Source organism: Hemitrygon akajei, chromosome 2 (genome assembly GCF_048418815.1).
Source record: "Hemitrygon akajei chromosome 2, sHemAka1.3, whole genome shotgun sequence".
In the NCBI taxonomy this organism is placed as follows: Eukaryota; Metazoa; Chordata; class Chondrichthyes; order Myliobatiformes; family Dasyatidae; genus Hemitrygon; species Hemitrygon akajei.
Genome location: NC_133125.1, coordinates 28,170,031 through 28,183,457, shown reverse-complemented (window position 1 = coordinate 28,183,457; position 13,427 = coordinate 28,170,031). Strand labels below are relative to the sequence as shown.

Sequence of the window (13,427 nt, the reverse complement as noted above, 5' to 3'; positions counted from 1 at the left end):
GGTCAGCACAACATCATGTACTGTATTATTCTGTGTTCTATCATCTATTTTTTAAAGTGGTGATCTTTACTGTAAGTCCGTCTTCTATTCTGTTCTTATGTCCCGTAACGACTTATACCTCTTCATGAAACTTTGATTTTGCAGGCAAAGAAGTTAAATAGACTTCTTCAGAACTATTCAGATGGAAAGCAAAATGCAATACACCTAAAATACTAGAGGTACTCAACAGGTCAGGTAGCATCTATGGAGGGAAAGGAGCAGTCATCTGTTATTCCTGTTCACAAATCAAATTGGATTCTTCTGGTATATTCTGAGGGTCATATCCTGCCTACCTCAGTTTCTGCTGTAACCATCACATGTGCTGAACCTTACTCAATTATCTTTTGTACCCAAGTTATTCCAGCAAAAACTAGATTGGCTTGTGGCTTTTCTTCGTCCTTGCTCTGTAAATATGCAAACCAGAAGCCAATGTCAGTTGAGGGTACTGAATGTGAAATTAATTTGCAAATGGACAGAATTTGCATTGTGACAAGCATACTAAGTATTGAGCACATTAACCACAGATCCATTAAAAGACCTATGGAGGACATTTAAAATGACACTGAAGGAATTCCAAATATTAACACTGTGGTTCAAGGATTTGACGGTGTGTTCCTTCTGCACATCCCCAGAACAACCTGCCACCTGGTTCTGGATGCAACCTGCTAGAACATTGCTATGAGACAAGAAGTTAGAGTTCAACATATGTGATTATCCTGTGGCATTTAAGCAAGCATATTTAGTTCAGAATACAAAATAGATGACCAAATAACTGATGCGCTGTCATTTTAGGCACAATGCCCATTATTCACCATTAGTGACTATTTGATGTAACTCATAGATGTTGCCATTGGCTGCTTTCTTGTTTAAAAACTTAAGGCTATTTTCATAAAATTGTGTAAGAATGCAGTTTTTACACATTTATAAATGCAGCTGAGTATTTTGTACTTTAAAAAATATTTATACTTTGTATAATGCATTTACTTTAAATCCCACTCATCTGACTCATAACCACATCAACACAGAAACATATTGTTTCATTGAGAAAGAAGTGGTACATTTTGAAGGACAGTTTCTGTGAAGTTAAGAACATACAGCTTTTTGAACTGCTGTTGTCCTTGAACATCAGCTTTCTTAAAATGCAGTTGAACACAAAATTAAACATAGCTTTGAACAACAGTGTAAAAGTGATTGCATCATTAGTCAAAGTATGTGAAAAGTCCAAAGGATAAAATAATCATTTTTCAAAACCTCAAACCAAATACAATAGCTAATAAAAACAAAAACGCTGCAGATACTTAGCATTTGTGAATAGAAAAACAGAGTATCCTTGACATATTTCTTGATAAAACATAACCATCGCAAGCCATTTTTTCTATTCCTGCATATGCTGCTTGACCTGGTATCTTATATCATAATTTCAGATTTTTAGATTCTGCATTTTTTTGTACCTTAAAAAATAATGGATGCTTCTTTCTTGTGGCAGCAATCCTTGTAAATGTATTCAATGGTGTGAGGGCTTCGCCTATGATAGAATGGGCTGCATCCACAACTTTCTGTACCCTTTACCAATCCTGGGCATTGCAGTTACCATCCCAGGCCAATATGCAACCAGCTAGGATGCACTCCACTGTGCATCTATAGAAGTTTGTCAAACTTTTTGATAATATGCCGTATCTATGCAAACTTCTAAGAAAGGAGAGGCACTATTGTGTCTTCTTGGTGATGATACTTACACGCTGATGATACAAAAAAATGTGGGATATAAGAAGTAGAATTACATAAGCTCCCACTATTGCATGTTCTTGGCATATAGTTCTATAACTTGATTGAATGAGGACTAACCAATCTGGAGGGACAGACCACAGAGGTATAAATACCACCAGACTAGACATGCCCAGACATCATCCCTGAAGAAAATGACAGAGTTTGTCATTGAAAAGTCTGTTAAAATCAATACCTGTACCCAGCTGGAAGCCCAGAAAGAGTTTATTTGATAAAATTTTATGATGTTATGCCAGCTTTCAAATTTATCAAGTATGTGCAATGCCGCTGATCATTAAAATACATCTCCTACTAAGCATTAAAAATCCTTTAAAATTTTCAAAATAAATTAAAAAATTACAACATAGATAAAGATTAAAATAATTTGCTTTTCTATTCAATTGAATGGACTTGTCCTGTTTACCCTTTTGAGCATTAAAAAAACAGCTTTCCTAGAATAAATTCTGAGGAAGTTCAGTGGCAGAATATAGTGACATATTTGTTGGCAGGATTCTACCAGCAATGTTGGGATCAAAATTTGCTGATTTATTTGTGGAAAGCTGCTAGCAGTGTGGCAACATCCATCAAAATCTAGATCAATATATACAGAATCAACAAAATATTTTTCCTTCTGATGTCTCTCCTCTCCTCCTGAGAATAATGCATCATGCAAGATATAACATCACACATTTGCCCTCCAGTTTTTGAAATAAATGGTCATTCTCATCATCCCAAATGACCAAATTTATTGTCCTCAGCAAATCTTTACAAAAGTTGCAGGATGGAGCTACAATTTAGTTTATTGTCTTTATTCCAGGGAGACTTGGGCCATTTGAAGCATCCCCAAAGCCAATGACACTCAAACCTTCAAATCCAGGAGTTCAAGCCTACACAAGGCAGCACATTTGCCATCTGATCCACTAAGGCTCGTAAAGTGAATTATTTCCACATCAAGAAAACAAAGACCTAAAAATGATTTTGATATGTAGCAATAACTGTCACATTGCTGTAATACAATAGCTTAGATATTACTTCATGAAAAGAACTGTGTTCAACCAATGACGCATGACGATATTGCCTTTGGGCTCCAGTCAACTTGTTCAATATTCCATTGTGTACACTCTGCAAGTGTTGTATGTACACAGTGGAGCAGAGTGTATAACTAAACATACTGGATTTAAGTCACCAAATATGAGTCATAGTGGGAGAGAGCAAGCAAATAGAAAGAGGATTGAGGGAGGAAGTGTCAGAAATGGGATAAGATGGGATCATGATTTAGGGGCTCCGGATATGCCACTGTGTGTGAAAGTCACAATCTGGAGAGGCAAACAAAGTACTGATTGGGTCTTTCAATGTGTGGTAAGGAGAAGGAAATTATGAAGAGGTGGAAACAAGAGTACAGTAGTGTATTAAGTAAAAGGCAAATAACCATCAAGGCATCAGATCTGATCAGGTAAACATCTTTAAGAAGGGAAGAGAGTTCAGGTGCTGGAATCTGGAGTGAGAAACAAAATGCCAGAGGAACTCAGCTCAGTAAACACCATCTGTGGGTGGGAATTGAACTGTCAATGCTTTCAGTCAAAACCCTGCATCAATCCAGATCCTGATGCAAGATCCAAAACATTGACACTTCCTCTGCAATATTGAGCAAGGTCCTAATGTATAATGGATGTTTTTGAAGGCTGCATCACATGGCTATGTTTTAGTTTCTCAGATGCGCTGAAACATGGCATACCGTTGTGTTTGCTGTAATTATAATTGTTTACACATATCCCCAGGCTTAGTCAACTGTCAAAACTATCAAAATTGTGAATATTTGGAGTGCTGCTGAGTTTTGTACACATTCATAAGCTCAAAAGTTAAAGTAATAAAAATGTCAAAAAATAAGTTATAGAAAATAAATAGATTGGTTAATATGCTAGAAACATTAACAAAACAATTAAGAATAGCTAGGGTCACTCAATCGAAAAGTAATCTATATTTCCTGAAATTTTTTCTCCCTCACAGCTTCTTTTCTCCAGCTAACTGAATGGAGCTAATGTATGCCTAGTCTGTCATGCCATTGACTTAGGAGAAAGATTTTCTAAGTGTAGGCCACTGGATAATTACAAGAAGCTGGCGGTCTGCTGCCAGACAATTAGGAATACAATGGTAAAGAGTAATTAGTAAAACCTCAGGAACCTTGGGACTTCTGCATATGAACATGTAGAAATTGTGTGTTTCCTGAGATTTACATAGGGGAATTTTACCAGTTCCATACACAACTGCAGTAGCTTCTCAGGGAAATCCGGTTCATTGATTTTGCCCTTTCCAGTTCATCTTCATACTTAGTCCTTTACTTATTTATTAATCCATCCTTTAACTTGTTGGGTTAAGTAAATATCCTACTACCTTTCCTAAGCAGTTAATGGTTGGCACTGCTGAAAAACTACCGAGCTAAAATTTGCCTGCCCCATCAAGTTTCAGCTCAGCATTGTCATACACCAGTTACACTGAATAACCTAATGTTTCAAAATCAGTTTGCTTTCAGATTAAATAGCCCAGATAAATGTTAATTCTCATTAGGTTATAGGCTTAGTATCGCATCACATCATTTGGAAGCTTTTTTTTATCAACATCCTTTTACCTGTAGGCAGCAATTAGAAGAGCAGGAAGTGAATACAGCCAAGCTGAATAATTTATTTTGTCCTTTTGCATAATAATTTTTGTAAACACTACCTGACCTCAATTCAGTGCTTTGGGATAAATGGCTGCAAATATTAGACTACTACCAAATGAAAATATTGCTACTGAAATGAGCTAAGATTAAATAATGGAAAAATGTATCTAGATATCCTCAGAGTTGTTACAATTATATCTTTAGTTTGCTCTTGACTTCTGTTTGTATCCCAACTCTTTGCTTTCCTTTACATAGCATCCTTCCAAAAAGTGGTGACAGTAACTGGTCAATGCTAATATGTCCCTATGTGTAGTAAGGAGCTAAGATCTCTTTAAATATTCATATTTTTCTCAAAAAATCATTTGGAGTGCAAAGAAAATTTATTTTTCCCTCCTGAGACAAAACGTTTTTTGGAAATTCTAACAGAAGAATTTCTTTCTCACGTCAATTTGTTAATCTTTGGTCTCATTCTTTCTCTCTGATGACTGGCACTCTCATTGTATTCATCATTCATTAAACTCCAGCATTATGCAAGACTGATGAAAGACTGATTTGTTTATTTTAAATTGGGAACCAAAGAAATTAAAGCCTACAGGGTAGAATCAGACATGTGTTAAATGCTTATGGACCTTACCATTAACTTCTTCCACTGCCCTCTTCACCATCGCCCATATAAACTCATTCTTCAGCATATGTTTGAATACAAATCCAAAAAAAGAGCTACATAATTTGCTGTTTCCATAGAATAACACTAAGTCCTACTCCATACTCCTCATGACATCTATTACTAGCAAAAGCAAAATGGCTCAACACTGATTGCTTTGTTCAGTTGAAGTGAGAATAGTGCTGACATCTTGAACTCCAGTGGGACTTGACCACCAATTCGTGTCCATCCAAAGTAACTTCGCATCCGCATATTTATCAGGTTTCTATCTACCTTTGCCTTTAAAAAAAGTCAAAGACCTGCAGAGAGCTGTGGAGACTGCTCAGCACATCACAGAAACCATCCTTCCCTCTATGAACTCTGTCTGTACTTCTCATGGCCTCAGTAAGGCAGCCAGTATAATCAAAGAACATCAACCACCCCAGGGACTCTTTCTTCTCCCCTCTCCCATTGGGCAGAAAATATACTTTAACAGCCTGAAAGCACATGAGCTGTCAAGGACAATGTTATAAGACAATTAAATGTTTCTCTAGTAGAATATGATAGACTCCTGGCCTCATAATCTATCTCATGATGATCTTGAACCATATTGTTTATCACTGTACATTTTGTTCTGCACTGATATTGTTTTACCTTGTTCTACCTCAATGCACTGTGAAATGATCAGCTCGGTATGAATAGTATGCAGGGGAACCTTTTCACTGTACCTCAGTACATGTGACAATAATAAACCAACTTCAAGTCCAGTTCCAACTCTGCATTCACCTTCCTTTGAGCAAGAGAGTTCTAAAGCCATGCTACTCACTGAGTAGAAGAAAATTGCCTCATCTTCATTAATGGGTAACCTCGCCCCCCCCCCCCGAGTGTAAGAGGTAACTTAAAAAATGTAAAATCCACTTAAATTATAAGGTAATTTTAAAACATTCCCAATGTGTCTGTATTTTCGTATTGTAGCTGCATTGGAACAGTGTTGTAAGGCTAGTTAAAATAAATGTAACACTTATAAATTTGCATTAAAATAAGCTGAAACCCAAAGCATGATGGTAAGCCAAGGGAAACATTATGCTAATGGAAAAGAATGTGCTGACACACAGTTATATTTTAAACTTACAGACTGTGTAAGTTAGGCACTAAATTAGACTAACTGTAATGTTATTCTGGAAGCACGTAGCTTGCCTGGGACAGAATAAGTACACTACATCTACCAGAAACTTAGTTGATGAAATAAATTAAGTATAGCCAAGACAATGATTAACTGCAAGACAGTAGTAAAGAAAGATTGAAACATCCTAAATAATAGAGAGGGAGAGAACCAACATGGAGATGAAGAATATGTAGCCAAACAGAAGAGACCTTCAACTCAGACACTCCCCAGGCGTACTCCCAGTGTTTTGAGGAGTGGATTTCATGAAGCATTGCTTCTTGGTACCATGTGCAACTTATTAATTAATTTGTTGAGCATACTGTATATAACCAATTTACCCATAATCACAATTTGTAATAATGTGGAATCATAGATTAAAAGGTCACAGAGTTATACAGTATGGAATAAAGCCCTTTGACCAAGCCCATCAATGCCATTAAGGTTGCTTACTTGAGCTAGTCCCACTTTTCTGCATTTGTACCATATTTTTCTAAACTTTTTCAGTCCATGTATCAGTCCAAAAGTTTTTTTAGACATGGGCATTGTTTGAAATTTATTGATATTGATATTTATATAGCTACACTTTGCCTGGCAACTCCTTTCATATATCTACCAGCCTCTTGATGAAAAAGATGCTCCTCAAATCCACATTAAATCTTGCCACTCTGATATTAAACCTACTGTATGCCCATTACTTTTAGGCAAAAATGATGGGATTAACTACCGTATTAATGCCTATCAGAATTTTATAAACCTCTATAATATCACCCCTCCAACTCCTATGCCCCATCCTATCCAATTTCTCCCTAAAACTCATGTCCTCCAGTCGTGGTTGCATCTGTATGAATCGGTCTACACTCTTTCCAACTGAATGACTTCCTTCCTATAGTGAGCTGACCAGAAATGCTCACAATATTTCAAGGGTACTCTCACCAATGTCTTATACAGTTGTAATGTGACATCTCAACTCCTGTATTCAGTGCCCTGATCTAAGGAAGCAAACATGCTAAGCATCTTCACCAACACCCTATCTACCTGCATTATTACTTTCAGAGAATTATGTACTCTTACTACCAGGTCTCAGTGTTCGACAGCCTTCTACAAACCCTACTATTTATTGCCAAAGCTCTGCCCTGGATTAATTTACCAAAATGGAAGACTTAGCACTTGTGCAAATTAAATTCCATTTGTCATTCCTTGGCCAACTATCCTAGAGATCCTTTTATAGTCTTAGCTGACCTTCTTCACTATCCACTATACCACCCATTTACCACCAATGCTCCCTTCATCTACACTGTCAAGCTATCTCAAGATTAAATTAAATCGCATCTCCACATCTCAGTAAAGTGTCATCCAGTACAAAGGCACAATTCATCAGAAATACAATAACAAGTTGAAGCCCTTTCCTTAAAACCTTGGAAGCTAATCCTCCTGCAGGTGCATGAATATAAAAGCAATACACAAAATGCTGAAGGAACTCAGCAGGCCAGGCAGAATCTATGGAAAAGAGTAAACAGTTGACGTTTCGGGACGAAACCCTTCATCAGAACATAAGAAAGATGAGAAGCTAGAGAAAGATGGTGGGTGAAGGGGAGGAAGAAGTGCAAGGTGGTAGGTAATGGGTGAAACTGGGAGAGGCGGAGGGGTAAAGTAAAGAGCTAGGAAGCTAATAGGTGAAAAAGCTGGAGAAGGGGCTATCTGATAGGAGATAGTAAAAGATCATAGAAAAAAGGGAAGGGGAGGAGCACCAGAGGGAGGCAATGGAGGGGGAGGAAGTATTGGAAGTTCGAGAAATTGATGTTCACACCATCAGGTTGGAGGTTACCCAGATGGATTACAAGGCGCTGCTCCTCCAACCTTAACGTGGTCTTATCATGGCTGTAGAGGAGGCCATGGACTGACATGTTGGAATAGGAATGGGAAGTAGAATTGAAATGGGTAGTCACCAGGAGGTTGACACTTTCTATCTTTCACCTACCAGCTTCTCAGTACTTAACTTCACCTTTCGCCTCTCCCAGTTTCACCTATCACCTACAACCTTACACTTCTTCCTCCCCTGCCCACACCTTCTTGCTCTTGCTTCTCAACTGACAAAGGGACTTGGCCTAAGACATCGACTGTTTACTCTTTTCCATTGATGCTGCCTGGCCTGCTGAGTTCCTCCTGCATTTTATGTGTGGTGCTTGGATTTCCAGCATCTGCAGATTTTCCCATCTTTGAGTCAAGTCAAGTCACTTTTATTGTCATATCGACCATAACTGCTGGTACAGTGCATAGTAAAAATGAGACAATGTTTTTTCAGGACCATGGTGTTACATGACACAGTACAAAAACTAGACTGAGCTACGTAAAAAAAAATCAACATAGAGAAAGCTACACTAGACTACAGACCTACACTGAACTGCATACAGTGCACAAAAACAGTGCAGGCATTTAGAATAAATAATAAACAGGACAGTAGGGCAAGGTGTCAAAAACCCTGCAGAAACTAAAGTTCAGTTCTTCATCACACCCACTCTTTCTCCTGCCTGTCTGTGATCTCCTGCATTATTCCAAGGCCAAACACAAATGTGAGGAACAATACTTCATCTTCCTTAGTGGATGTTGCAGACTTCTAGGCTTCATATTAAATTCTCCAACTTTTGTAAATCACTCTTTCATTCTGTCTAAGTCTGAATCAGCCATTTTTCCTGTCTTAATTTTGAATCAGATTTTCAGTTTGTATTCGTGCAGTCTGGCCTGCTGGGTATATATTCCACCTTGCCATTAGTAACATATAACATAGACAAAGTATAACAAGGTTTGATCTCCTCTATCAGTGATATTCCCTTTAAAAAAAAATAACTTGTTTTCCTCTCTTTCCAAGTTCTGATCAAGGGTATCAGGCCTGAAATATTAACTATTTCCTTTTTCACAGATGCTACTTGACCTGCTGAGTTTGTCCAGCCTAATCCATTGAAGCTCTCCACATGAGACAACCCTCTCATTTAACATGCTAGCCCAGTAAACATTCTCTGAACTGTTTCCAATGCATCATAATCCCACTTAAATAAATAGACCAGTTCTGTACACAGTCATCCATATGTGACCTCCCTGGTACATGGTATATCAGGTCGACAGAGGAAAAGTGGTTAAACCCTCCATGAAAACAATGCAGTATCTTCACCAACTGCTGCAATGCCTGACCCATACTCATATAAAGAAGAAAAAAAGAACATTTGGCTTTGTATTGAGATCCTCAAGACCATACATCAGGAGCATTTAGAAATCCAGCCAAAATGATGGAAGGGGCATGCTACCTCACAAACTATCCACCCACCCAGTCAGGTGTCTCCTCCCATAACTGTAAATGAGTCTGCTTACCCACACTGTCCCAATCACTCACCTCAGAACTATGCTAGAAGCAAGTCATCCTTGACCTGCTAAGAAGTCAAAGGAATAACTTAAACTTAAGATTCCTACATGTATTAACTTTCTCCTAACTTTCTTAATTATTTACTTGACCTGCAAATTAAACTTCTGTGACTCTTACACTTGGCATTTAGATTCCTCAGAGCTCTGTGATCTCTTCCCATTTGGATAATATGCTTCTATTTCTATTACTTTTCCTAACTATATCTTCACAAATCTCACTCTATTTATAAATATAGCTGAATCAGTTGCCTAATCTCCCTCTGTAATCTCCTTACATTATCTCCACAACTTATTTTCTTATCTATATCCGTGCCATTAGCAAATTTAACAGCTATACCTATGATGTCTCAACCAAATCACTGTAAAAATTTGAAGACACCATTCAGTACATCATATCAACCAATAAAAGAACCATTCTTGCTGCCCAATTTTGCTAGCCAGTTTTGTTACTTTGCCAATATCTGCATTATCTCATTCAACTTGAGCTTCTTTCTCCCCTCTCCACAGTAACCTTTGAAGTGAGATGCCCAGGAAAATTCATTTTAGGACATCAACCTATCTTTATCCATAGCATATGCCACTTCTTTAAAATAAAACAATCAATTAGATTTGTAGAAATAAATTGGCTATTTTACTTCAACATAATCAGGATGCTCAAGAATAAGTGAAATTAGAAATTTTGATGTGAAAAGCAAAAGGGCCTAATGAATAATAATACCAGAAAATGAAAGAAGAGTTTTATCTAATACATGCTGTAGATCAAATGCCACAACCGTAGGCCAGTAAATAGGAAAAGTGAGCACAACTGTGCTCAGTTGTGCATCCAGAGGTGCTCTGCACACCATTGTTGTAACCCATTGTTGTTTGAGTTACTGTCCCCTTCCTGTCAGCCTGAACCATTCCCGCATTCTCCTCCAACTTCTCTCAATAAAAAGGCAATTTTGCCCACAGAACTGCCACTAACTAGATGTATTTTTTTTTTTGCACCATTCTCTGTAAACTTGTGCATGAAAATCACAGGTGATCCACAGATTCTGAGATACTCAGACCAACTTTTCTATAATGAAGTGGCCACTGAGTGCTTTAAATGAAACTGTTATCAGCAAAATGATTCACTGGGGAACCCCTGTATCACTATTTAATGTTACAACATGGTGGTTATCAATCTCTATATCACATTTTAAGGTTCGAGCCTCAGCTGAGGCAGCGTGTTGTGTCCTTGAGCAAGGCATTGCTCTGTGACAACACCGGTGCCAAGCTGCTTGGGTCCTAGTGTCCTTCCCTCCGACAACATCGGTGGCGTGGAGAGGGGAAGGCCTGCAGCTTGGGCAACTGCCGGTCTCCCATATAACCCTGCCCAAGCCTGTGCCCTGGAAACCTTCCAAGGCGCAAATCCATGGTCTCACGAGACTAACTGATGCCTATATTTTAAGGTATTAAAGCCCAAGAGGTAAATGGAGTGGATCCAGAATTTGATTTTTAGAATGTAAGTAATAATTTTTCATCTCATTCTGAAGAGTTGAGTGATTTTTCACTTTCATTCAAATTGCTCTGTTTATGATTTAATCTATCAGATAGTTTAACATGGAAATTGGTAAATTACCACACAATATTAATCAGGTTGAGCAAGTATGTAAATATGGAGGTAAGCTGCATGTTGACACTGTTCAGGATATGCAATCGTCCGTTATAGACTTCGCAAATCATGACTCAAAAATTGAGATTATGAAATAAAATTCACTTTTACAAAATTTATATGTGTGTGTGTGGGGTGGGAGGTTGGAAATTAAGTAAATAAACACAAAATGTGAAAGAAACAAAAACTTCTGTCCAAATAATTTTGTTTCAATTTGCATTTCTGATGCATGAGGAGATAATGTGCCATTTATGCACCAAAGTGGGTTTATTTTGCCTCTAACCCAATTTTTTCCTAAGTTTTCCATTTACCTACAAAATGTGTGAAACAGGACCAGCAAATTTAACTGCAATTCTAAAACAAAACACCACTGTTACTTGTTGTGACATATAATATTAAACAATTTTATACATACTTGATATGTATTTAAAAGAATTCATCCCTGTTCCAATTGAAGCCTAGAACGTGATATGCAACTGCAATCACTTGTCTCCAGATGCAGTGGTTGGCCAGTTAAGAAATTGGCTTGTGAGTTTCCAAGTCAAATTTCTTAAGTGGCTCCAGCAGTAGCTGTAGCACATATCCTTAGCGTGAATATATAAGCATCCCACAGAAACTCATTTCTCCTTTTAACATGGTATTCAGTTGGAAATGGGATTTTGTGTTATTGAAAATCATGATACCAATGATTTTCTTTTTAAGCAATCCCTCTATAATGCATGGTACCCCGTTAATTAATTCACAAATATCAAATCGTCCACAATACAATCAAATCAACACAGTAAACTTAAGCATTTTGTTGGATTTTCAAAATCATTCCCTTCTCATCCCCATTCTCCTGTCTTCTCCCCATAACCTTTCATGCCCTGACTAATAAACCACCTATCAAACTCTGCCTCCAATGAACTGGCCTCCACATGTGCCTGTGGTGATGAATTGCATAGATACACCACCCTCTAGCTAAAGAAATATTTCCTCATCTCTGTTCTAAATGGACATCCCCCTATTCGGAGGTTGTGCCCGCTGGTCCTAGACCCTCCCGCTATAGGAAACATCATTTCCATGTTCACTCTGTCTAGGCCTTTCAACATTCCACAGGTTTCCATGAGATTCCCCCCTCATTCTTTTAAATTCCAGTGAGTAGAGGTCCATTGCCATCAAGTGCTTCTCATATGACAACACTTTCATTCCTGGAACCATTCCTGTGAACCTCCTCTGAACGTATTCTCCACTGTCAGCAAATACTTTCTTAGATAAGGGGCCCAAAACTACTTATAACGCTCAAAGTGAGGACTTAACAGTGCCTTATAAAGTCTCAGCATTATATCTTTGCTTTTATATTCTAGTCTTCTCAAAATAAATGCAAACATTGCACTTACCTTTACCTGTTCTGACGGTTGCCTATATTTTGGTATCTGTGTTACAAATCAAATCGTGTAGGCCTGAAAATAGTTCGAGTGGCACTAGACGGACATCATTCTGATAATTTTATGAGCTTAAAACAAAGCTCATCATATTGTGGATTCATAACTGATTGCTAATCTAGTTCATCTTATCATCAGCATACACACAATACATACCATGGATGGCACCGGTGCTACAAGTAAGGCAGGTCAACCAGACAAATCTATTAGAATTCTTTGAGAAAGTAAAAGCAAGGTAGACAAAAGAGAGTCAGTTTTTATTGTTTACTTAGATTTTCAGAAGGCCTTCGACAAGGTGCCACACATGAGGATGCTAAACAAGATAGGAGCCCATGGTATTACAGGAAAGATACTGGCATGGATAGAAAATTGGCTGATCAGGAGGAGCTAACGAGTAGGAAAAAAAGAGGCCTTTTCTGGTTGGCTGCTGGTAGCTAGTGGTATTCTGCAGGAGTCAGTGTTGGACCACTTCTTTTCACATGATACGTCAATGAACTAGATGATGGAATTTATTGCTTTGTGGCGAAGTTTGCAGATGATACAAAACAAGTGGAGGAGCAGGTAGTGTTGAGGATTCAGGAAGACTGCAGAAGGACATTTTTTCTTGAATGGCCAAGTTCTTGTGAATATCATGTGTGTTTGGAAATGGTCTGCACAGCAGCTGTGTTCTGCTGTCATGGAAA

The 13,427-nt window shown here is 38.0% G+C and overlaps 1 protein-coding gene across 3 annotated transcripts in view; it reads right to left on the bottom strand.

Annotated features, from left to right (window-relative positions):
* Window positions 1-13,427, bottom strand: part of prr16 (proline rich 16) — a 209,619-nt gene that overhangs the window by 98,440 nt on the left and 97,752 nt on the right. Inside the window, exon 1 of one of the 3 annotated variants that reach the window (XM_073069244.1) lies at window positions 333-398. The exons of the other annotated variants lie outside the window; for them this stretch is intronic. Coding sequence (XP_072925345.1) covers window positions 333-353 — 21 coding nt within the window. The 5' untranslated portion in view covers window positions 354-398. Of the gene's footprint in view, window positions 1-332; window positions 399-13,427 lie in introns of those variants that run through there. 3 annotated transcript variants of the gene reach the window in all.